Here is a 24,359-nt window from a genome sequence, read left to right on the forward strand (position 1 = left end):
GGAGAGCCTTTCAACAAAGAAATATGTTTACAGCTCTTAAGGAACTTCCTCACGCTAGAGGAGGGAGAGAGGTCCCTGGCCCCGTCAGAAAGGCCAGGTCCTGGGAGGCTAGTGGGGCTCTTCTGTGATTAGAGAGGTATGGTCAGTCTCTGTCTCTAGACAGCTCCGTGTGGACACCAGGGAACCTGGAACTGAGTCCCAGCTTTGGCCCTGCCTTGCTCCATTGCCTGAGGCACCTGCTCCAGCTCTCTGGGCTTCAGTTTCCCTCTCGGTAAAATGGAGACGCAGCCTCCCTTGCCTCCTTTCCACTCGGGTGGGACCTGTGCGCAGATGAGGAAAGCATCCTCAAAGTCTTCAGGGTCTGGGTTCTTTTTTTGGGTAGGTGGGACCCAAAACCAAGGGCTCTGTGGGTAATGCCAGGTGTGCTTTGGGCTCCCCAGGATCATCGAGCTGAATGGGCAGAAGCCGCCCCTTACCTACAAGCGCTTCCAGGCTATCATCAGCCGCATGGAGCTGCCCAAGAAGCCAGTGGGTGCTGTGAGCAGCCAGCAGATGGAGAGCTGCAAGGCTGAGATCCAGGAGGACCATGACGACACCTATGGCGTGCCCTCCCTGGAGGAGCTAGGTGCGCACATCCCGCCCGGCCTCTCCGGCTGCTGCTCTTTCCTGTTGTAGGAAGTGACTTGTTGGGGTGTTTTCTTCTTTGTGGAAGTAATGTATGTTACTAAAGAAAGTTTAGCAGATACAAAACCATCAAGGTGAAGTCACAACCACTATTTCCCCCGTGCCACTATTTTCTTTTTTTTTTTTTTTTTGGCGGAGGTTGGGTGGGGTGGTGGTCCCAGGGATTGAACTCAGGGGCACTCAGCCACTGAGCCACATCCCCAGCCCTATTTTGTATTTTATTTAGAGACAGGGTCTCACTGAGTTACTTAGCACCTCACTTTTGCTGAGGCTGGCTTTGAACTCGTAGTCCTCCTGCCTCAGCCTCCCGAGCTGCTGGGATTACAGGCGTGTGCCGCCGCACCCGGTACAGAGAACCACTATTGATTTTTGAGCATGTCTTGTTTTTGTGGTGCTCGTGCTCATGAGCTCTGTTTCGAGCTCATACCTCCATGTGTGTGCTCTCCTCTCCAGCAGTGTAGGTGCAGTCTGGGATTGGCTTTCAGCGGGCTTCTCAAGACCAGGATGAGACTAGTATTGTCTTGGGTACTGACTCCACCCCTCCTCCCATACCCCACTCCATCTTTCAGTCTGAACAGTGTAAGCCTTTCTCACCTGAAAACCACAATCACTGCCAGCTAATCTAAAAGGGCAAGACGTCCGGGATCATTGTCACCTGCCTGGAATGATAGGGGCTGGAATGGGGAGGGCAAGAGAAAGGAGAAAATAGTGATAGTGGGAAGAGAACCAGGATGACCCAGAAAATGCTAAAACTTTAAGGGCTGTCTCAGTTCCAGTAGCACCAAGAACAAGAACTGCGCTCTAGTTCTCAGAGAGCTTTAAGAACCAAACAGGGTCAAAACTGAGCTGCTTCTGAAATGACTTAACCTCCAGCCCTTTATCTGCACCTCCTATAGGGTTCCCCACTGAAGGACTTGGCCCAGCTGTGTGGCAAGGAGGAGAGACAGAAGCTCTGGCCCGCTTGGATAAGCACTTGGAACGGAAGGTATGGCCCCGTTTCTGCCACAGAACTGCTGCCCATGCTGCAGGAGATATGGGTCACATTCATGTCCCTTAGTGCCTCTTAGCACCAATTGGTTGCAAAATGGAAATGAAACAAAACACAGCCATCCTTATGGCAAAAATAACAGCAGCAGCAAAGTCAGCAGCTGCCACGTGGAGAGTCCTTACCTCCACCTGTGCCGGTCACTGGGCTGAACATTTCTGGGTTAAGCACCTGCTTGCATTATTTCCTTCAGTCTTTCCAGCAGCCCTACTGTGTAGGTATTAGGCTCTCCATTGTATAGATTATGAAACTGAGGCTTAGAGACGCGAAGTAATTTGCCTGAGGTCATACAGAAAGTCATAGAGTGAGATATTGGTCTAGGTGCTCATAAAGCTCATGCCAGATTGCCTGCCTGCCTCCTGTGGGCAGCTTTCCCTTAGTAGGAGGGTATCCAGTCAGTAAAGCCCGTAAGATTCATTCTTATGGGTTATGTACCCCTGTCTATGGTAGGTCTCTTCCAGGGCTTTGATGTCCATTTGCTCAGACCCAGAGAGCCCTCATCTCAGGGCAGTGAAGATTAGCAGGAAAAACAAAAGAGGCTGAGGCCCTAGGACACCTCTCAACAGTGTCCCACAGCCCCCACCAGCCTGTGACCAGAGGGGCAGAGAAGGTCCTCCCTACTGAGAACGGTCAGCTCCTAGCTCCTTTCTTGAAGCTGGTTTATAGACTGGGCCCTTAAAGTTCCAACTTTTTTCTCTCCCTGCTCAGATGGAAGGTCATTTTTCCCAGCAGCCAGATGGTCATAACGGAGGCTGGGGAAGGCCTGCTAGAGGACAGTGAGCTCCCAGCCCACGGGAATGCTGTGCTGTGGCCTCAGCCCCACTGAGCCCGGCAAACTTAATGTTCCTGTCTTGGTGCTTCTATCATCTGGGGCCAAAACTAAGCCCACTAGACTTGAAAGTCGAGACCTGATGTCCAAGGGCTGTGAGGGGACCTGCTTTCTCTGTCTACAGCAAGAGATGTAACCAGAGATTCTTGGGCTTGGTTTAAAGACAGAAATTGAGCCCAAGGGCAGAGGACAGAGATTATAAATGGGATGGCAGAATAGAATAAGACTTTAAAAAGTAAAGAGCTAATCTAGCTAACCTGTGATCCTATGGATTATGGTTCTTTTTACCTTGGAAGTGTTTTGTAGAGGACTTGCCCCTCAGGTCACCAAGTCAGGATTCATCTTACACACACCCTTAGAGACCCTGTCTGTCACGGACCCATTCAGACCCAATGGTAGCCAGAGGACATACTTTGTCCTATAAATCTGGGAGAACAGAAGGCACTGTGTGAACAGGAGTTGAACCCAACCAGGAGGTTTACCTTAAATACATTAGCTTCCCAGATGTGAAGTGACCAGCTCATCATGCCAGGTTGTGCTAGTTTCTAGAAAGACTGCCAAACAAGACAGGCATGGAGTCTGTCTCCATGGAGTTGATCATTAAACAGGGAATTACAGACGTCCTGAGGATTAGAACAGGAGAGGTTCCTAGGAGGATTGTGAGAGCAAAGAACAGAAGAATTACATCAGTCAGTTCTTGTTTGCAACTTGCTTTTGAAAATCAGGAGTCACATAACCAGGAGTCTAAGGTATAGCCTTCAGGCACAGCTGATTTTAGTGTCCAGAGAATGCTATTAGGAAGGCATTATCCATCTCCTAGCTCTGCATCCCATGTATCATTTTATTCTCAGGCAGACTTTCCTAGAGCAGTGGCAAAGGTGACCACCCAGCCCATTTTCCATTTAATTACTAACATAATAATTATTAATTATTATGCTCTTTTCTAAAAGCTTCAGGAAAAGTTCCACGAGTATTTCTATTGATCTGGGTTGTGCTGTGAGACCTTAAATCACTGTGGCCAGGGATGGGTGCTTTCTCTAGCAAGACTCGCATCGTGAACCCACTCCCAGAGGTAGAAAGTGGACGTGGCTCTGCTTTACCCGTGGCCCTAAGATTAGGGAAGGCCAGTTCTCCACAAGAAGATTACATGCTGTTACCAAAAAAGGAAGGCAAGAAAGGAAGGAAAAAAAGACAAACTATGATCTTTACCTCGGTTAGTCAATAGTAGATGAGGGTAAGCATCTCTCTGTAAAAGTATCCTGATCATAAAATGAAAGTGGAATGATAGAATTAGAATACCACCACTTTGCAACACCTATAATGACACACTGGGCACGGTAAAGAGAGACAGATGGGCATTATGTGCCCCCTTAGACTTCCTAGAGGACCAACTCAAGCTCACTCCAGTCTCTGGGACCAGCTACTGGTTTGCAGCCCCTACACAGAGAGGTATGGTGAACTGCATGTGTGCATAGTCACCAAAGTCCTGCCCAGAATCTCACAAGTCCAGTGGCTGGGTTCTTCCACAGAAAAATGGATAGGAGCTGGGCAGGTGGCATATACCTGTAATCCCAGCAGCTCAAGAGGCTGGGGCAGGAGGATTGGGAGTTCAAAGCCAGGCTCAGAACTTAGTGAGGCCCTAACTCAGTGAGTCTCTTCTCTAAATAAAATATATTTAAGTGCCCCTGGTTTCAATCCCCAATACCAAAAAAAAAAAAAAAAAGGGCGGGGGGAAGATGACAGGAAGTATAGATTAAAAGAAATTTAAAAGAATTAAAAGAATTTTTTAGTGGCCTGAACTAAAACTATGGCACCTAGGGATGCGTGTGCAGGTGAAAAAAAGCAGCTACTTAAAAATGCAAAGAGTAGCTGAAAGGAAAAAGCCCTTCCTCCCAATCATGCTTTGCAAAAGTAGAAAAATGGAAGCATTTCAGAAATGCAGAAGGCTGGGGCTGTAGCTCAGTGGTAGAGCGCTTGCCGAGCATGTGTGAGGCACTGGGTTCAATCCTCAGCACCACATATAAATACACAAACAGAGGCATGCTGTCCATCTAAAACTACAAAAATATTTTTAAAAAAATAATAAATTGGGGCCGGGATTGTGGCTCAGCGGCAGAGCGTTCGCCTAGCATGTGCGAGGCCCTGGGTTTGATCCTCAGCACCACATAAAAATAAGTAAATAAAGATATTGTGTCCAACTACAACTAAAAAATAAATATTTTAAAAAATAAATAAACAAAATAAACTTTTGAAAAATGCAGGAAACAGCTGGGTGTGGTGGCATGCCTGTAATCCCCAGAAACTCAGGAAGCTAAGGCAAGAGATCAAAAGTTCAAGGCCAGTCTCCATGGTTCAGCAAAGCCCTAAGCAATTTATTGAGACCCTGTCTCAAAAATAAAAAAGGGCTAAAGATGTAGCTTAGTAGTAAAGCCCTGGGTTAAATCCCCTGTGCCAAAAAAAAAAAAAAAAAAGGGAAATGATTATGAAAGTTGGGCCAGGTATGGTGGCACATGATCCCAGTGGCTTGGGAGGTTGGGACCGGAGGATCACAAGTTCAAAGCCAGCCTCAGCAATGGCGAGATGCTAAGCAACTCAGTGAGACCCTGTCTCTAAATAAAAATGCAAAATAGGGCTGGGGATGTGGCTCAGTGGTCAAGTGCCCCTGAGTTCAATCCCTGGCACTAAAAAGAAAAAAGAAAATTAGTGTCCCTTGTTGGGAGGGGGACTGCACTGGAGTGAGCATATGAATCGACTCCTGGGGTGACTGGCAAAGTCCTGTTTCTTGAATTTGGTGGTGGCTACCTGGGTATTTGCCTCAGAATAATTTGTTAAGCCACAATGCCACATGTTTGTGTGCGTTTCCATGTCTACGTTTCATTTAAAAGAAAAATATGGGGCTGGGGATGTGGCTCAAGCGGTAGCGCTCTCACCTGGCATGCGTGTGTCCCAGATCCTCAGCACCACATAAACCACATGTGTCTGCCGAAAATTAAAAAATAAATATTAAAAAATATTAAAAAAATATCTCTCTCTCTCTCTCTCTCTCTCTCTCTCTCTCTCTCTCTCTCTCTCTCTCTCGTCTCTCTCTTAAAAAAATTAAAAAATAAAAATAAATAAAAGAAAAAGATGAGGGCTGGGGCAGGGCTCAGTTGTAGAGTGCTTGCCCAGCATGTGTGAGGGGAACTGGGTTCGATCCTCAGCACCACGTAAAAATATATATATTAAAAAAAAGAAAGCCGCAGGTTGGGGTGCGGGGCAGTCAGTGCCTGTGTGGGCAGAAACACCCGTTAGATGTGCTGAGGTTGAAACCTGAAGGAGATGGTGCTAAGTGAGCCAAGGTGGGAGGGCAGGCTCAGGCGGGAGGCTCAAGGCTGGAGAGAGTGCGGTGCCTCCGGCAGAGGGCCAGAGGTGAGCTGGGCATGGGTGTGCTTTAGGTGTGTTTAAGACAGAGGGACCCAAAGTAGACACAGGGAGGCCCGTCACTGCCTGTCGCCAATGTGCAGTCTAGATATGATCTTACCCGAACAGATTGATCCCAGTAGAGAATAGAAAGAAGAGGATGAATTGGAGAAATGAGCGGTAGAATTGCAGGACCTGGTTAGGGGCTGGTCAAAGGCGATGGTCAGTCAGGGCAACTAGGTGGCCACAGTGCATTTTCTCAGATAGGGGAGGCTGGTGGAAGGATGGGTTTAAAGAAGAGCATGTTACCTTCAAAGCAGCTGGATGAAGCCATGTGGCTAGAGCTACAGACATGGTGAATGTCTGCACAGAGAAGCTATTGGGAGCCATAGAACCTGCGGACTAGGACAGAGCCCAGCTGCTCACACATAGGGGCAGGTAGGGCAGGCCAAGCCTAGGAAAGACCCAGGGCAGCCTGCCAGCGGGAAGGCACCCAGGCGTGTTTGGAGGCAACGAAGCTCAAGGAAGGGAGGAAATGAGACGGGAACAGACAGCAGGGTGCAGTGCTGCCCAGAGGTCCAAAATTATAAACACAGAAAATGCCTTCAGAATTCAGTGGCGTGGAAATTCTAGGAGACTGTGGATGCCAGTGTGGTAGACAGGGTAGCCTGAAGCCAGCCATGGACTAGAAAGGAGCCGTGGGTGGGGAAGAGGGGGAGCCTAGTGTGGAGCCCTCAGGATACCAGAAGTCCTTTGTACTTGGTTTGTTTTGACATAAGAAACATGAAATCATTTTTCCAGTGTTCTAGAAAAAGAAGAGGGGAGGGCTGCAGAGCCAAGTGGAGGCCTTGACCTTGGGCAGCATGAGGGGGGTATGCAGGTGAACCTGGAAACTCAGTAGCCGAAAGATGAGGTGCGTCCCATCTGATGGCTTCCCTTATTTTTATCATAAGGCAAGAAGGTCATCTGCAGAAGGGTGGTGGGGAAGTGTGGTCTGGGAGGTCTCAGGAGGTCAGGTTTGTGAAACAGCTGTCATAGAGAGAAGGAAAGGTGTCAGGAATTGAGAGCAAAGCAGTTACCAGCTGTGATGGAAAGAGACCGGAATCTGTCGCCAGAGGCCCAGGCTCTTTCCAGCCCTGTCTCTGTTTTTTTGTTGGGTTTGTTATTTGTTTGTTCATTTTTGTTTGTTTTTTAGTGCTGGGGATTGAACCCAGGGCCTTGCACATGCTGGGCAAGTGCTCTACCACCGAGCCACACCCCCAGCCCCTCCATGTTTCTTATCCTCTCTGTAACCCCAAGAGTCACAGAACCCGCAGGAGCCTAGTTTCCTCATCTTCAGAAGAAGGTAATGGTAAATGCTGCCCAGAGAATGGTTAAGGTCAGGTGAGAGGACACAGGGGACAGTGAGTTAGGAAATAAAGCACTAGCACAGTGGCTTTGTTTTGTTGTTGTTTTTGAGACAGGTTGCCAAATTCTAAGGCTGACCTCGAACTTGCAATACTCCTGCCTCAACCTTGTGAGCCAGTGGCTATTGATGAAAAAGACAAGACCGATAGTACATGACAAATGAACCCAGGAGGGAATGACTCTGTTGGTCTCGGAAGTGGGTTGGGAGTTTCTTCCTTCCCTGAACAGAACAGTGGTGAGAAGTCCCTAGGTGTTTGTGACACAGCAGCAACAGCCTTGGGCCCCTGGTGCCTAGAGCAGGAGCTGAGTGAGTTCCGTAAAGTAGAAACTGTTTCTTTGTTTCTTCTATATAATTACAGCTTGTTCAGGGCTTTCAGAATTCATTTTCATATCTCGCTCGTTTTATTTCATCCCCAGCGATGGGGAATTTTGTTCTTATTTAGTAGATCATCAGCTAAGGACTGAAAAACTCATTTGCAGTCTTACCACAAGTTAAGTAGGAAAGTCAGGGGCAAGCACATGGGCACCCTGCTTGGCACGGTGGTGTTCCCCCCACAGTCACCGGGCCTGAAGGAGTGGCTTTCTATTGTTTGACCTTAGGCAGAACTACCCACCCGGGGCCCCTGTCTTTAACTTCTGTGACTCTTCTTTTTGTCACCTCCCCTGTCTGCTACAGGCCTGGGTTGCCAACTATGAGAGACCTCGAATGAATGCCAACTCCCTGCTGGCCAGCCCCACAGGCCTCAGCCCCTACCTGCGCTTCGGCTGCCTGTCCTGCCGCCTCTTCTACTACCGCCTGTGGGACCTGTATAAAAAGGTGAGGGCACAGTGAGGGTGACACCCCTCCCCCCACTTGTAGCCAGATGGATCACAGTTTTCTGGGCCTGCCAATCACCCTGAAAAGGATCCCTCCCTCTCCAGCCCTAGACAGGGGCTAGGTTATGGGGTCCCGGAGGTGCACGGTCCAGGGAGCTGGAAAGAGTTGATTTTCAAGAGGTGGCAGAAGGAGCACACGCTGAGTCACTGATCCTGATGAGCCCAGATTTTCCTGTAGTGCAGGAGAACAGGCTGAAAAGCAGGCCTCAGGGTGTGACCCTAGAGGGGGCAGAGTCACTGGCAGCAGGTGGGTGGGGGCAAGGTCCTAGGTGGGAAGTGGGGAGTATGAGGCTGAAGCCAGATGTAAACAGTAAAGGTGCAGCTGCTGTCCCTGGGGCCATGGCCAGAGCATTTAGAGGGGAATCCAGGAATGATAAGTGTGCTCAGTGATTGGGAGAATCGCCTGGAGGGGCTGCATACAGGGCCATGCCACAAGGGCAAGAGGGACATGACCCTGTTAAAGCATTTCTAGGAGGACAATGTCTTTAGCCTTCATTTTCCTCAGCTCATCCTGTGTCTACATTTTTTTTCTTTTCTTTTTTTATATATTATATAAAATATATATATATTTAGGTGTAGATGGTCATAACCCAATGCCTTTATTTTTATGTGGTTCTGAGGATTGAACCCGGGTCCAGCCCATGCTAGGAGAGCGCTCTACTGCTGAGCCACAATCCCAGCCCCTGCATTTTTTTTTTAACAGTACTAGGGATTGAACTCAGGGTCTCATACCTGCTGGGCAAGTATAATACCACTTAGTTGCATCCCACAGGTCTTTTTATTTTGAAACAAGGTCTCACTAAGTTGCCCAAGGTGACCTTGAACTTGTGACCCTCTTGCTTCAGTCTCCCAAGTAGCTGGATTCCAGGTGGGTACCACCATGCCCACCTGTGTCCACATTTTTTTTCAATGTTATTTCCCCATCCTTCCCAATATCAAGATATTGTGGCACAGTGTAGCTTTGCCAGTTTGATGGATTGTCTTGTGATTGTCGGAAAATCTATTTGCGAGGAGGTCGAATTCCCTAATTCCCTCATGACCTCAGACCTAGGCCGTCATATAGCTTATAGAACCAAAATCTAGACTCAGAGCTTTTATGCATGCTGATACAAAAAAAAAAAAAAAAAAAAAAAAAAAAACACCTTCAACCTTTCAGAAAGTGGAGCCAAACCGGGCACTCTGAGGACAAGGATCGTGACGAAGTCTTGGTAGCTGAATTCCTGCAGCAGTGTCATCTCCCTGCCAGCTCTCAGTGTCTTTTTATTGTTGTTTGTTTGTTTTTTGGTGGTGCAAGGATCAAGCCCAGGCCCTGGTGCATGCTAGGCAAGCTCTGTGCCACGAGCTGCACCCAGCCTTTGCTCAGAGCAGTGGGCCAGCAAATGGGGCTGGGTGTGGACTCCGTAGGTACACTGGGTCACTTCTAGGGGATAGGCCCTCTGCATGTCCAGGGGATTTGGAGCCACCAAATTTGGGGGTCTATAGGTTCCTTTGTGAGAGAGACCCAAGTGACCAAAGCTAAAATCTGGGCAAGGTAAATTCATGTGGCACCCTGCCCCTCAGGTTAAGAAGAACAGCACACCTCCCCTCTCCCTGTTTGGGCAACTCCTGTGGCGAGAGTTCTTCTACACGGCAGCCACCAACAACCCCAGGTTTGATCGCATGGAGGGGAACCCCATCTGCATCCAGATCCCCTGGGACCGCAACCCCGAGGCCCTGGCCAAGTGGGCCGAGGGCAAGACAGGCTTCCCCTGGATTGACGCCATCATGACCCAACTGAGGCAGGAGGGCTGGATCCACCATCTGGCCCGGCATGCTGTGGCCTGCTTCCTCACCCGTGGGGACCTCTGGGTCAGCTGGGAGAGCGGGGTCCGGGTGAGTGCCCTCTCAGCGGAAGCCGGCCCATACCCTCTGATCAGGCCCAACAAAGGGCAGCCCCTTTCTGGGCTGCGGGATGGGGTGGGATCTCTGGGACCAGAAGATCCCCTCCAAATCCTCCATGGCCTGCCCTCAGCGGAAAGGCTTTGGCTCCTTGGGACACTGTGGTGACTTGGGGAGGACAATGGCAGTAGGTGCCCAGGGAAGCTGATTGTCTCCCCACCCCACCTAGGTGTTTGACGAGCTGCTCCTGGATGCAGACTTCAGTGTAAACGCGGGCAGCTGGATGTGGCTCTCCTGCAGTGCATTTTTCCAACAGTTCTTCCACTGCTATTGCCCTGTGGGCTTTGGCCGCCGCACTGACCCCAGTGGAGACTACATCAGGTGAGGCTGCAGACCAGGCTCTGATCTGGCCATTGTTGCTTCCTTCTGGGATGGAATGCCTGTGGTCCTCTGGAGGAAGGCCTAGGTGTGCTGACGGGGTCATCTGCTATATGATCCAGGCGGTACCTTCCCAAATTGAAAGGCTTCCCTTCTCGATACATCTATGAGCCCTGGAACGCCCCAGAGTCCATTCAGAAGGCAGCCAAGTGCATCATTGGCGTGGACTACCCACGGCCCATCGTCAACCATGCAGAGACCAGCCGGCTCAACATCGAGAGAATGAAGCAGATCTACCAGCAGCTCTCGCGCTACCGGGGACTCTGTAAGGAGCACTCCCATCCTCCCCGCCCCCACCATTTCCTAGCTGAGGGAAGGACAGCACTGTAGGCCCTGAGACCCATAGAGGGGGACTTCCAGTGCTTGCCAAGGGAGTGCGAGTGCAGTCTTTCAGGCTGTGGAGCTGACCTGGCTTCCTGGGGCACAGGTCTCTATAGGCTGGGCTGGATCAGGCCTCCCTGGGTAGTAGTGAGGCAGTGGGAAGCCATGGAGCCTTGGAGACACAGTCCTGCCCTCCCCACCCCTCGTTTCTCTTGCCCTGCACTTCTGTACTCCACAGGGCTGCATTCTGATTACCTCGCTGCCTCTCCCCTAGGTCTACTGGCATCTGTCCCTTCCTGTGTGGAAGACCTTAGCCACCCTGTGGCAGAGCCTGGCTCCAGCCAGGCTGGTAGCATCAGCAGCACAGGTGAGTAGCAGAGCTGGCTTGTGGCCTCCTGTCGCCTGTGCTACCACTTCAGTCTTCAGGGCTGAAGCCAAAATGAGTCCTTGCCTGGGGGAGCTCATATTCCCCCGGGCAGACAGGTAGTAAGGGAACCAAGTAAAATCCTTTCAGGTCACAAGTGCTTTTGAGGAAATCCAACTGAGTGGCTGATGGAGAGGGCTGGGGAGCAAAGGGTTCCTTGGGTCCCTTTGCTGGGAGCAGTCAGGGAACACATTTCTGAACAGTGGTTGATTACCATGTGATGAGCAGAAGTCAGCTTTTCCAAAAACTGGGGAAAAGAACATTCTAGGCAAAGGGAATATCAAGAAAAGGCCCAGAAACAGGAATCAAGCCCACTCAAGGAACAGGAGAAGGCCAGAGTGGCAGTGTGTCGTGCATGAGGAGCTAGAATGAGCTGGGGACAAGGTGTAGCAGGATCTAGAGGCTCCATGTCACTCTCAGGGGAGCAGCAGGGTGAGGCATGTTTCCACTTTTTAAGATATTTTTTGCGGGGGAGCGGGGAGCTGGGGATTAAATCCAGGGCCTCATGCATGCTGGCCACGTGCTGTGCCACTGAGCCACACCCCAGCTCCCACCAAAGTTTTAAAAGCTCTGCTGGCTGCTGCATGGGAGCAGACAGTGTGGAACAGGCAGGAGTACATCGAAGCAAGGAAGGAGGTGCCGACAGGCGTGCAGACAGGAGGTGGCAGTGAGAGGGAGAGCGTGCTGCATCCTGAACCTTGGGCTTCGGGTTGAAGGTAGTGATGTGAAGCTGACAGGATCTCCACGGGTTTGTCCAGTCTGCCCAGCCAGGCCGCACCGTGGGTTGGAGTCCTGCTCATCTCTGTTCTGGGAGACCCAGGGTGACAGGGGTAGTGCCTCACCTTCAGAACAGGGACATTATACAGGCCAAATCCATCTTTAGCCTGGGACCCATGGGATTTGGGGGCAGGAAGCTGGCTCTGCTGCCAGCAGCCCTGGCCATGTTCTCAGAAATCTCCAGGCAAGGTCACTGCTGAAGAAAAGGTCTGAGGAGCAGTTCGTGACGGGCTCCCTGTGGCCAAAGAGCTGCTGCTGCATAGGCCAGGGTCATCTTGGCTGTAGGTTGTCTCTGTGACCCTTTAACATGCTTCCCCACAGGCCCCAGACCACTATCCAGTGGCCCAGCATCCCCCAAACGCAAGCTGGAAGCAGCTGAGGAGCCACCTGGCGAAGAACTCAGCAAACGGGCAAGGGTGGCAGAGTTGCCCACCCGAGAGCTGCCAAGCAAGGACGCCTGAGAGTGAGTGACAGCAGCCTGGAGTCATCCTTGGGAGAGAGGTGGGGCTTGGTTGGAAAAACCCTGTCTGTCGGCTGGAGGTGAAGCAGTGAGGTGCAGTCTGGCAGGGGACTGCGGGTGTGTGAGATTTCAGCTTGCAGTCCCTCCACACTGACTTTCATACCTTCTAAAATTGAAAAGGAAATTTAAAAGTTGAAGCCATTTGCTTTGTTTGCCAGCTAAAGAGAAGGGAAAACCTATTGGTTGATTGGTTGGGGGTCTTTTTGATGCTTTCTACATGTTAAAAGTGAGTTGATGTGGTTCAGTGGTAAGAGCGCTTGTGTGTGAGGCACTGGGTTCGATCCTCAGCACCACATAAAAATAAGTAAAGGTATTTAAAAAAAAAAAAAAAAGTGAGTCGAGGCCAACAAGAAGAACACAGAGCCAGATGTGAAGCAGTGCAGTAGCCCTGGGAGTGTTGGGGAGGCTCCCCAGCCCCCGTCCCAGCAGGCTGTGTTCTGAAGGCAGCCAGCGGAGGGCAGCACTGGCCTCCAGAAGACAGGAGAGGACAGGGCAGCACCACCCAGCCTAGCCCCACCTGAGGACAAGGGACCAGCCTCTCCAATCACCGCCACTCCTCCCTTCTCACCTTCCTCCCAGTGGCTTCAGCTCTGCACTTGTCAGTCAGCACTCATCTTGAATGCCATAAAAACAAAACAAAACCTGTCTCTTCCTTCCCAAAGCAGGAAGAGCCTTTTATGCTTTTCTCAGGGAAATAAATATAAATCACCGTCCTCTGAGTCGCTGTTCCTTAGATGCCATGACTGTATCAGTAGATTGGAGGGATATTTCCTCAGTGGGGCTGTTTGGTTCTTTTTTCCACATCCCTCTCACCTTGGGGACACACAGGGGCCATCTAGTGTGAAGGTGTAGGTCTGTGTGCTCAGTGAGACAGTGGCATTTGATGCTTGTACCCTCTACCTTTCCCGGGCTGTTTAATGTAGTCACCGCTAATAGGCAGATTGTGCTGTCTTATTCTTGGGACTACCTACCAGCAGAATCCTGTCCCTATTGTAAGTCTGGAACTTTCCAGGCCCATGCTCTAATTTTCAGGCAAGGTCAAAGAACAGAAGTCTAATGTCTGGGGTATGGCTGCTCAGTAAACTGGTGCATCTAACTCAGCGTGGCATTGTTGCCAGCAGATGTATGAGGAAGGAGAGGCATAAAAATGTGGTATGGTGTCCATCCCTGGATCTCAGCATTGCTTAGAAAAGGAGTATAAATAAGCAAGGTGAGGTGGCACCTGCTTAGGATCCCAGCTACTCCAAAGACTGAGGCAGCAGGACGGCAGGTTCAAGCCCAGCCTGGGCAATTTAGCAAGAACCTGTCTCAAAATAAGAAATAGGAAGGGCTGGGGTGTAGCTCAGTGTGAGAGTGCTCCTGGTATGTGTGTCAGTTAGGAATGTATGGGGCTGAGACCCATTAGAATCCTAAACCCTAGATTCTAAGATCCAGAATGCTCTGAAATCTAAGTTTTCGGGTTTTTTTAATCTAAAACTGTTTGAGCACCAACATAATGGTCTAAAGTTTTGAATTTTGGAGCATTTTAGATTTCAGATTCTCAGATTAGGGATGCTCAGTCAGTAAAGTCTATGCAAATATTCTGGGGAAAAAAACCCTCTGAAATCCAAAATATTTCTGATCTCAAGCATCTTAGTGAGGGATGTAAGACCTGTACTTGCATCCACATGTACAAAACCCAGTCAAGTGGCTACATCAACTAGAGGTAACCAGGCACAGTGGCTTACTCCTATAATCCCAGCAATTTGGGAGGCTAAAGCAAGAGGATTGGGAGTTCAAAGCCAACTCACCAACTTAGTGAGACCCTGGCTCTAAATTTGAAAAATATAACATAGAGCTGGGGATGTGGCTCAGTGGTTAAGCACCCCTTGGTTCAATCTCTGGTACAAACAACAACAAACAACTAGGGTATATTCTTCTCACCTAACGAAAAGTCCAGAGATGGGTCTTGCTAGTTTGTGTTTGGTGGCACCACAGTGGCAGAGTCAGAGATTCTATTGACCATTGCTTAGGGGTCCCCAGATGGCTGCTCCAGCTGCAGCCATTGGTATCTCTTCATGGCAGGAGACAGAAGGACGGCAGGGATAGTTCTCATTTATCCAATTAACAATGTCCATGTATTCCCACTCATACGACAGGTTCTAGGCAGTGGAGGTGTGGCAGAGAACCAGACTGACAGGCCCTCCCCGGGGTGTGTATTAGTGGGAGAAGACAGACAGTAGAAGGACAGAGAGAGATTGTAAGTGCTATGAAGAAAAATCGAAGTTGGAGAAGAAAATAGAAAGTAAAGGTTGGGACACAGGAAAGATTGCAGTTTTGTGATCTGAGGGTTGTTGGTCTAGGGACTGCACTTTGAGAACCATTGACTTAGACCAGTCATGACCCACTGTCTGAACCAGACCTGTGATCCCCTGAGCAGAATCCAGCTTAGCTTTGAAGAGCAGATGCATGTACAGAATGCTTAGCCCAGGGCCAGCTCTTAGCCTGCAGCAAATGGTCATTCTTGTTATGATGGATATTATTAGGTTATTGCCTTTAGAGGAACTTAAGGGGTTGGGTCTAATCCTAAAGGGCCATGAGGTCTGGCAGATGGGTCCCTTGGGGGACTCTCTAGGAGTGAGGAAGCCTGTGGAACAGGGATGATTTAACTGGCATTTTGGGGAGACAACCCACTAGATTGGGCCTTGCAGAGAAGTAGGTGCGTGAGAGGCAGCCAAGTGATGGCATCACAGGTGCAGAGTAAGCCCCACCTCTTGCCCTGAGTCCAGGACATCGTGTGTCAGCCTCTTGGGGTTTCAGGGGCTGCTTCTTGAGGCTCACCGTGTTCGTAATTGGTGACTCGCTGGGCAAGTGAGGCCAGGGAAGGTAGGAGTTAGAGCCAAGAGGATGTCAACAAGAGCAGACCTCCCGCCAGGACCCCCTGAGAGAAGATGCACTTGTCTCTGCAGAGCTTGGGCCTGCACAGGGGTAGTATCATCATCTGTGGAGTGGCAGGGAGGCCTCCCATCAGCTGCCTTGCTCACTGTGTATACATGGGGGGATGAGAAGCCATCCATGCACAAGCTTTGCATAAGTCAAGTGCACCGTGCAGATGAAATCGCAGGATCATCTGCATGTGCTTCTCATGGTGGCTTTGATTGTGCTCCTGTTAGTTCAGTCAGAGCTAGCACCCTGTCCTGAATCGGCCCAGACGGAGGCTCTGGGGCTCAAGTTCACACAGTATCTTGCCCTTCCTCCCCACTTGCTATGCCACTTTTGGTTGTGTGACTTTGGGCTGGATCCGGAACTTTCTGAGGTGCTTCAGGTTTAAGGTGTCACCAGTCATTCTTTAGCAAGCTGAGGGCTTCATCCTGAACCTTTCAGGGGCTCGTCACCCTGCGCTCTGTAGCTTTGTGGTTGTGGAGTGACGGCACACAGGATGGACTTTACAATTTTAAGCTGACACTGTGGGAAAACAGGTCTGCCGCCCGGGATTCCACGCCTGCTTCAGATCCACACCAGCGGACACGCTGCCTTTAGTTCAGTTCACAGCCCCGCCCGGCAGTCCGTCAGCCTCCCGTTGTGCCTGGACTCCTCTCACTGCCCCAGCTGACCTACCCTGCGGAGAGTGTCTCGCATGTTCGCTGCCCCTGTGCTGGAATCGTGCCCTCTGCTTACAGAGGGTTCACAGCCATGGAACCCTCCTGCCCTCCTGGGCCTGCAAGGTCAGCCCCTTGGCTTGCGTGAGTAAAACCTGAGTGCTCGCAAGTCCTTGCTGTCGTCTTGACACTTGTTTCATTGTGTCCTCCCCCTCGCGTGGGACAGGCACTGGTGGTCTGGAAACATGGACGTGGAGGCAGCCTGGCTTCCATAAGTGTTGAGGGCTCGACTCAAGCCCGCGGCCACATGCCAGCCAGTCCTGCTACTCCCTGACTGTGTGGCCTCACACACATTGTCTCACTTGTCAGTTCCTGAAAATGAGAAGGACCTCAGTGTCCCTAGCACTTTCCCTGGCACTTAAAATGTAGTCGCTGACTGACAGGTGTCCCTTGTCTGTTTAACATGACTTGTGCGGTGCTGAAGGGTACAGGGTGGTTGATGGGTGGAGACTGAGCTGAGAGCAGCAGCCTGCTCCAGCCACCCCATCTCTTTACTTCCTGGTCCTGACTGGGGGCTGGGGAGCAACCCTCTGCCTGTCTTTGCTCTTGGGCACTGTGCTTCCCCCACACAGTGTGGAGAAGGGAACATGGGGACTTGTTAAGGCTGCAGACCCAATCTCCCACAGCCCAGCTGCCGCTGACACCAGGGGGCGCCCCATTTGGTCTCCTCAGCTCCTTTCTGCCGACGTGTGCCCTAGCTTAAGAACAAGGACACGGTCCTCTGCTAAGCGAGCAGTTAGAGGAACCTGTTGAAGAGACCTTTGCCTCACTTGGTAGACAAGAGTAAGCTGGTATCCTGTGACAGTGGCTGTAAACCCGCTGTAGAGGGCCTGGGTGACTGGGGCTTATCTGAGGCCCACCCACTGGCACTGCCCTTCACGAACTGCTCCAAACTAAGTGTTCTGTGTTATCACTGCATCTCACCCCGTTCCTCTAAGGTAAAACTGGATCCTAAACCCTTTGTGAATCCCCTGCCTTTGGAGATTCTAATGGAGGATGGAGCCTCTCCCCAGAACACTGCACAGGTTCATGCGCACCAAAGCGTGTGAATATGGCACACATGCATGCTGGAGTACTATTCAGCCACAAAAGAGAATGAAATCCAGCTGAGCATGGTGGCACATGCCTGTAAGCCCTGCAATTCTGGAGGCTGGGGCAGGAGGATTACAAGTTTAAGGCCAACCTCAGCAACTTAGCAAGGCCCTAAGCAACTTGGCAAAACCCTGTCTCAAGATTAAAATAAAAAGGGGGCTGGAGATGTGGCTTGGTGGTTAAGCACTTCAGGTTCAATCCCAGTATCAAAAAAGAAAAAGGAAAAGGACCAAAGTCCTGTCATCTGTGACAACAAGGATGGAACTGGAGGTATTTGTGTGAAGTGATAGAAGCCAGGTCAGCGAGACGGTGCGAATGATCTCAGAGCTGGGATTTTGTTTCCTTTTTTTCTTTTAAGATTGATCTCATGGAAGTTGAGAGTAGCCTGGAGGTGACCAGGTGGGGAGGTGCGAGGAGAGGCTGCCATGGTGTCCTGGGGCTGGGTCACAGGGTGAGGGGAGATGTCCCCGGGCAGGGGCACTGCTGGCCACTGTAGGCGACAGTATGCGCTGTGCACTCCGCACAGCTGGGAGAGAGGAGCTGGAGTGTTTGGCCGTGAAGGAATGAGGCATGTTTGAGCAGACGGCTGCATTGAGCCTGGTGGAAGTCATGCACAGTGTTCACAGGGATCAAAACAGCACATGGCACCTTAAAAAGTAATTTTTAAAATGTGCCCTTAACTCCAGGGTCCTCATCGACTGCCCCTTAAGCCTATTGTTAGGCTCCTGAAGGGTCCAGGACCCCAGAGTACTTCCCGCCTATGGAATCTTCAAGCCCTCATCTTCCCCAGCCCTGAAGGGGGAGAACAAACAGAAGTGGGTGTGTTGGGCATGCAGGGCCCACTGTGGGGTGTTCTCCAATCATGAATTTTTTCTGGTTCAGAAGAATACTCATGGCTTTGGCTGAACGGCAGGGCAGAGACCTGGAGTCTGGAATGTACACTCCGATCAGCATGTTTCAGCAAATCATACAAACACCTTAGGAACAAATTTACTACTTTGTAATGGGAAAGTATGGCTATTACAGTACAAGCCTAACAGGAAGAAGTGTTGGAATAACACGCATTTTAAAGAATGACCCACTCTGCTGTGCTCTTCATCTTCCGGCTTCTAGATGGATCACCACCATCCAGATCAGATCTGCTTCAGCCTCAGCGTGTGGCCCTAAAAGGACTCCATGTGCTGGAGGGCTGAGTGAGGATTCGTATCTCCAACATCTAACGTTTAAGAGCAGTTTCCCTTTTCTGAAAACATCCTAACCTCAATTTATGCTGTTTGGATGTTAATCTTTATGCTACCGTTTGCCACAGAGCGCTTGCCTAGCACACACAAGGCCCTGAGTTTGGTCCTCAGCCCTGGAAATAAATAAATAAATAAGGCAACATCTTTAGAGTTCATGGGGTGGCAAGTTGTATGAGTCTAGAAGGGCTGCCATAACATGGCACCAGGGGCCATGTGGCCCCAACCACAGAAACGTATCCTCTTAAGAGTTCTGGAGGCTTGAAGTTCAAGATCATGGTGTCTCTCTTTGGCTTGTAGATGACCTTCAGCCTGTGATTTCACGTGGTTTCCCTCCATACTGTCCAGGTCTTCATTTTCTCGTCCTATAAGGACACCAGGCATATTAAAATTAGGGGTCATCCGAGTCTCCTCCTTTTGACTTAATTGCCTCTTAAAGACCCTGTCTGCATTGGGCCTGGTGCCACCTGCCTGTTCATCCCAGCAATTTTGTAGACTGAGGCAAGAGGATCACAAGTTAGTGAGACCCTGTCTCAAAATAAAAAACAAAAGTGCTGCAGATATAGATGTAGTGGTTGAGCACCCTAGGTTTGATCCCCAATACCAAAAAATAAAATAAAAATGAAAATACTCTGGGCTGGGGCTCAGCAGTAGAGTGCTTGCCTCGCCTGTGCGAGGCCCTGGGTTCCATCCTTAGCACCACATAAAAATAAATAAAATAAAGGTATTGCATCCAACTACAACTAGAAAATAAATATTAAAAAAAGAGAAAGGACTGTCTTCAAATAAAATCATATTCTGAGGTACTGGGGGTTACAACTTCAGCATATAAGCGGGGGCGTGCAGCTCAGTCTTGGCACAAGTGTGTGGCGCCTGACTCTCAGGAGGCTGGGCAGGCTGCTGAGTAGCGGCCGCCTCTCCAGCTCTCCGCAACCAATGCTACTTGTCTCTGTAGATTCTCAGACACACTAAACCTATTAAACAGCAGCTGACATGCTGGGCTTACCCTGTTCTCTGTTATCAGAGATGAGGCCCTTTCTTCTCTCTGCCCCAGATTTGGGATGTTATAAATCTTTAAAATGAGTCATGCTGTGTCTCCTGTCCCTTCCTGCCCCCGCCACTCCCCGCCACCTTCCAGCCATGTGCCAGGGTTCCTTCATCTATACATGGAAAATTTTTCACCTGCAGATTCTAAATCGAGCCCTTGCCTTACTCTTCAGAATTTCTGGTCCCAGCTGGGCAAGGTGGCACACACCTGTAGTCCCAGCAATTTAGGAGACAGGAGGATCACAATTCAAGGCCAGCCTGTACAACTTAGTGAGACCCTGTTTCAAAAAAAGGGAAAAAAAGAAAAGAAAAATGGCTGGGGATGTAGCTTAGGGGTGGTAAAGCACCTTGGGTTCAGGCCCCAGTATTGCCCGACCCCCCCCAAAAAAATATATATGTTTATATGTTTATCCCAGTGGCTTTTTTTTTTTTTTTTTTTTTGGTTGTAGGTGGACACGATATCTTTATTTTTTTAATGTGGTGCTGAGAATTGAACCCAGTGCCTCACATATGCTAGGCAAGCACCCCACCACTGAGCCACACCCCCAGCCTCCCAGTGGCTTCATTTGAGCCACTGTTTTCTGATTCTCTGTCTCTGGCACCGGCTGCCGTGCTTTGTCATAGCTGAACTAGTGTCACCCGAGGCTTCCAAGGAGTTACATAGCCTTGTCCTCTGTTGCCCTCAGCCCCGGGTGGACAGTCTGCAGGCGAGAGCTTGTCCTATACTTGTACTTCAGAGGGAGAGTATTTAGTTGCCCCCATTGCCTCCCAGCAACAACCTGTCCCCAGGTACTATGGCCCATGCAGCTCATTCTTTGGTCTCTTCCCCATCAGTCCCCAAAGGAGCTTGTGTGGCTGAGCAGCTGAGCAGCCTCCTGACTGACTGCCCTTTTGCACTTGTTTTTCTCTTCCAGCTGCTGAGCCTCTGCTCCCTAAGCAAAGCCCGGGTGCCCAAGCAGCCACCACGGCCACAGAGTGCAACCTACAGAGAAGCCGGTCACCGTGGGAGACGGAGGGGACGTGTGTGTGCGTGTGTGCTGAGGAAGGAGTGGTGTGCCGTCTGCGTGTGCATGCATCTGTTTCCACTCGAGATCCCGAATGCCGCCTGGGCTGGGAGGCCCTGGAACTCCCCTCACCATGAGCGCAGGCAGTTTTCTGGTCTCCAGACAAGAGGCCCAAGGTGTCCATAGCCTTGACCCCAGCCAAGACCCGTCCTGGCGTGTCCCCTGCCTTGTCTAGTAGAACACAGTAGTAGGACCCCAGCTAGAACTCTGGCAACTCCTCCCCACACCCACTCCCTCCTCACATCGGTCTGAGGGGTAGGGGATCCACATAGTTGGCACTTGTCCAAAGCATGGGATTCTTGGCAGCCAGAGTCCTGCTGGGTTCTCAGCTCTGAGGCTGGTGACTGGGCGGGCTGAAGCTGACGGGTGCTGTGCAGATTTAGCCCTGGCCTGGTTTCTTATTCTAAAATTTTCTGGGTACCCAGAACTGAGCACAAGTTGTAGACAGATCCGGAAAGTTCCCACCATTGTACGGGAGTGCGCCTGGCTGATGTGGTGCGTCCAGCGTGGAGATGGCAGCTCCAGACGCATATCTGCCTTTTCAGGACTTAGGAGCCAAGGTCAGGACTAGAGTCCCATTTCTCACTGTTCCTTCCCCAGAAGATGAGAGAGAGCCAGCCTCAGCTTCTACCAAGAGCTGTGCAGGGGCCAGGGTCAGAATCAGTCCCTCAGCAGGAGACCAGGTCCAGGTGGCTTAAGGCTCCTGGGCTCCTCTGGCCACACTCCAAGGCACCAGGTGCTCCAGGGAGGACAGTGGACGCCAGCCAGGGAATTTGGTTGGTCTTGGTTCTTAGGTTTCCAGGGCCTGCTCTGAACTGGCCAGCTGTCCCACTAGCTGGGCTCTAAAGACAAGGGACTGAGAGGTGGGCACTGCCAGGCAGTTGGCAGAAGTACAAGTAGAGCTCACACCCAGCATACCATCCAGAAGCATCAGGGGAGGTTTGACCAGAGAAGCCGAGCGAGCCTCACATTCCAGGAGCGCCGGCTCCCACCCCTCCGCCCACCACCAAGGCCTGTGTTGAGGACAAGCAATGGAAAGCAGGAATGTGCGGTCACCTAGGCAAGTCTTCCTTCCACCCCGTGGCCTGCACTTGAGCCACAGAGTGTGGTGTGTGTGTGTGTGTGTGTGTGTGTGTGTGTGTATGTGCGCGCGCGCGCACAAAGCTGAAAGGCTAATTCCTGTAAGGATTTTTGTTTTCACATGAAACATTAAGCTGGCCTCTGGGCCCTTTCTTCTACCTCCCCTGTGACCTTTCGTAGCCTCAATGTTGTTAGCTCCCTTGGCCCTGGTCTTGACTGTCCTCTGTCCCTGGGCCAGGTTCCTGTATCCTAGAGCTGTCCAGCACACTGACTGACAGGCTTCTTCCTGAGATGTCCTCAGGTTTTCTCAGCCAGAGAGCTGCCTTTAGAGTCCAACTGTTGTATGCGTGTCACCCTGACTAAAATGTCCTGTTATCACATGGGGGAAACAGCACAGGTGACGGTGTTTTCAGAGCTTCCTGTTCCCTCAGCCCCAGCCAGGAGGAAAGAGCTGCGGCCCACTGCCAGGACAGAGCAGGCTTGGAGGGAGGTCCGAGAGCAGAAAGTCCAAGGCGAAGGGCGCGTTCAGTGGTTACCTAGCAGCACTTCACCCGTCGGGACGGTTCCCTTTCTTGCCTGTTTGCTATGGTTCTTCCCTAAGGCACCACACTTGTCAAGACCACGTCCCCTACTCCTCTGCCAGTCCTGGCATGCTGGCCCACTCCAGGACAGCCTCTCAGGGGCCTGGAGCTCCACGGTGGCTTCTCATCTCCTCCGTACCCAGGTGGCCGTGAGGACGGCCACAGAGTGAAGCCCTAAACCCTGTCTCAGGGCCAGCGTGGGGAAGAGGTGGTCACAGGAAGAGTGCACTTTACAGAGGTTTCCTGTTGCTGGGAAGGTGTGTTTCTCCTGCAGTTTGTGAATATTCACTTGTTTTATAAATGTCTGGTCCTGTCAGTAAAGCCGTGCCGTGGTCATTCTTGTGGGAGGCCTGGGAGTGGAGGTTGTGCTGCTAGATCTGAGTGAGGCTTAGGCAACACCACCATGGCTCCCAGGGAGGTCCCACTGGACTTGCCAGGAGCTGTGCAGAGCACTCAGGGCTTAGGACGAGGTTCCTGAGTGCTCCCCTGCAATGACCCATGGGTCCCACCCCCCAGTCCACCCTTCACCTATGTGTAGTGGGTCAGCAGCAGCCGTGCAGTGAGGGGCATGCTCAGATGGCCTGCTGGAGGTGGGCAGCAGCCCAGCCCCGGCCCTGGATGCTGGCTGTGTCTCATGCCATCTGGCCGAGGAGTGCCATGGGAAACCACACACTGCACAGAGGGAGAAGGGAAAAACTTGACCCCGTTCTACACTCTGCTCTGAGGCTCTTGCTGGCCTTCGCTCCCTTCTCCCAGCTCCTCATGTGGCTGTGGCTTGGTCCTGGGAACTAAGATACCTTTGTTCTTGAGTAAAAGGTTCTGGAGGAGGGAGATTCCTCTTTGCACACACCTCCTGAGCACACATTTGTTAGCCACAGTGATTTCCTGGGAGGAAAAGACATGGCAGCAGATGGCTAGTGTGAGGGGCCTGAGCCAAAGTACAAAGTAGCAGGAAAGTGAAGTGACCATCTTTCCAGGCCTCAGTGGCAGGAAGAAGAGAGGCAGCCAGGGTGAGCTCCAGGTGCTGGAGCTTCTTGGGGCTGGAGCAGGGGTCGCTTACTGCAGGGAGGGTGCCTCCAGCTCCTTGCTAGGCACTACATGGAAGGAAAAGGAGCCAGCATCACCAGCTGGCAGTCAAGATCCTATTTGCAAATAGGACCCCACAAGCCATGAAAGTATGCCCTGCCCCTTTGTAACAGGCTGGGGGAGATCAGAGTCTCTGCAGTTGTCTGCAATGGCCAATAAACAGGCTAGAGACCTTAGGACCCACGAACACTGGGACCCTGGCCCTGGCATTCCATGCTCTGTGAGAGAACCTAATCCTGAGCACAGAGCCCTGAAGGCTCACTCTTGGCCTCTGATGAGAGATTAGGAAGAAACCAAAGCTACACCTGGTAAGGTGGAGAGAACAACCACCAGAGGTATCCCAAGAAGTAACAGTGGGGACGAGATGAAGGTTCCAGGTCTTAAAATGTGAGAAAGAAGTTCTGAGGTGTCTGGGTGCAAGAAATGCAACCGAGGTACTAAGGAGGAAGAGGCTCTGAGAGGCTGAGAAGCCAAGAGGAGGGCACAGGCCAACACTGGTAGCTGTTTGGGTCAACTTTTAGGCTGCACCCTCTAGGGAGAATCCTTGCAGGGTCCTCTCAAAGTAGGACAAGAATGAGGTGACGCCTGGGGCCCAGTTCAGGAAACAGGCTGTTCCCAGTGATAACACGTTTCTATTATGCCTCGTCTTCACAACAGCCAATGAGAGGGATCATTATTGTCCCCATTTCACAGATGAGAAAACCAAGCCCCAGGGGTGTGAAGTCGCCAATGCAGGGCCCTATCGCCTATCCACTTGGGAGCCAGGCTGTGAATTCGCACCCCATGGCTCCAGACCTGTCTGCTCTTGGAGTCCACCGGCAGGCCCCATGCTTTCTCCGCCTTCTGCGACCCTCACATTCCCTCCCGCCTTTGTCTCTGCTGTTGGAGGGCCAAAGATGCACTTGGGGACCAGGGTCCGCCCTTTAGTCTCCTGG

At 51.1% G+C, this 24,359-nt stretch overlaps 1 protein-coding gene across 2 annotated transcripts in view; it reads left to right on the top strand.

Moving 5' to 3' along the window:
• Nucleotides 1-22,659, top strand: part of CRY2 (cryptochrome circadian regulator 2) — a 34,384-nt gene extending 11,725 nt beyond the window's left edge. The window contains exons 4-12 of one of the 2 annotated variants that reach the window (XM_081273139.1): nt 441-625; nt 1,581-1,669; nt 8,041-8,181; nt 9,801-10,112; nt 10,348-10,499; nt 10,619-10,821; nt 11,152-11,244; nt 12,400-12,579; nt 20,528-22,659. In XM_081273139.1, the coding sequence (XP_081129265.1) occupies nt 441-625; nt 1,581-1,669; nt 8,041-8,181; nt 9,801-10,112; nt 10,348-10,499; nt 10,619-10,821; nt 11,152-11,244; nt 12,400-12,539 (1,315 nt within the window). In that variant the 3' untranslated portion in view covers nt 12,540-12,579; nt 20,528-22,659. The remainder of the gene's footprint in view (nt 1-440; nt 626-1,580; nt 1,670-8,040; nt 8,182-9,800; nt 10,113-10,347; nt 10,500-10,618; nt 10,822-11,151; nt 11,245-12,399; nt 12,580-20,527) is intronic. The other variant, XM_081273138.1, reaches the window with a different exon arrangement.
• The last annotated feature ends 1,700 nt before the right edge of the window (nt 22,660-24,359 follow it).

This window comes from Spermophilus citellus (genome assembly GCF_964194105.1).
Source record: "Spermophilus citellus genome assembly, chromosome: 2".
Classification (NCBI taxonomy): Eukaryota; Metazoa; Chordata; class Mammalia; order Rodentia; family Sciuridae; genus Spermophilus; species Spermophilus citellus.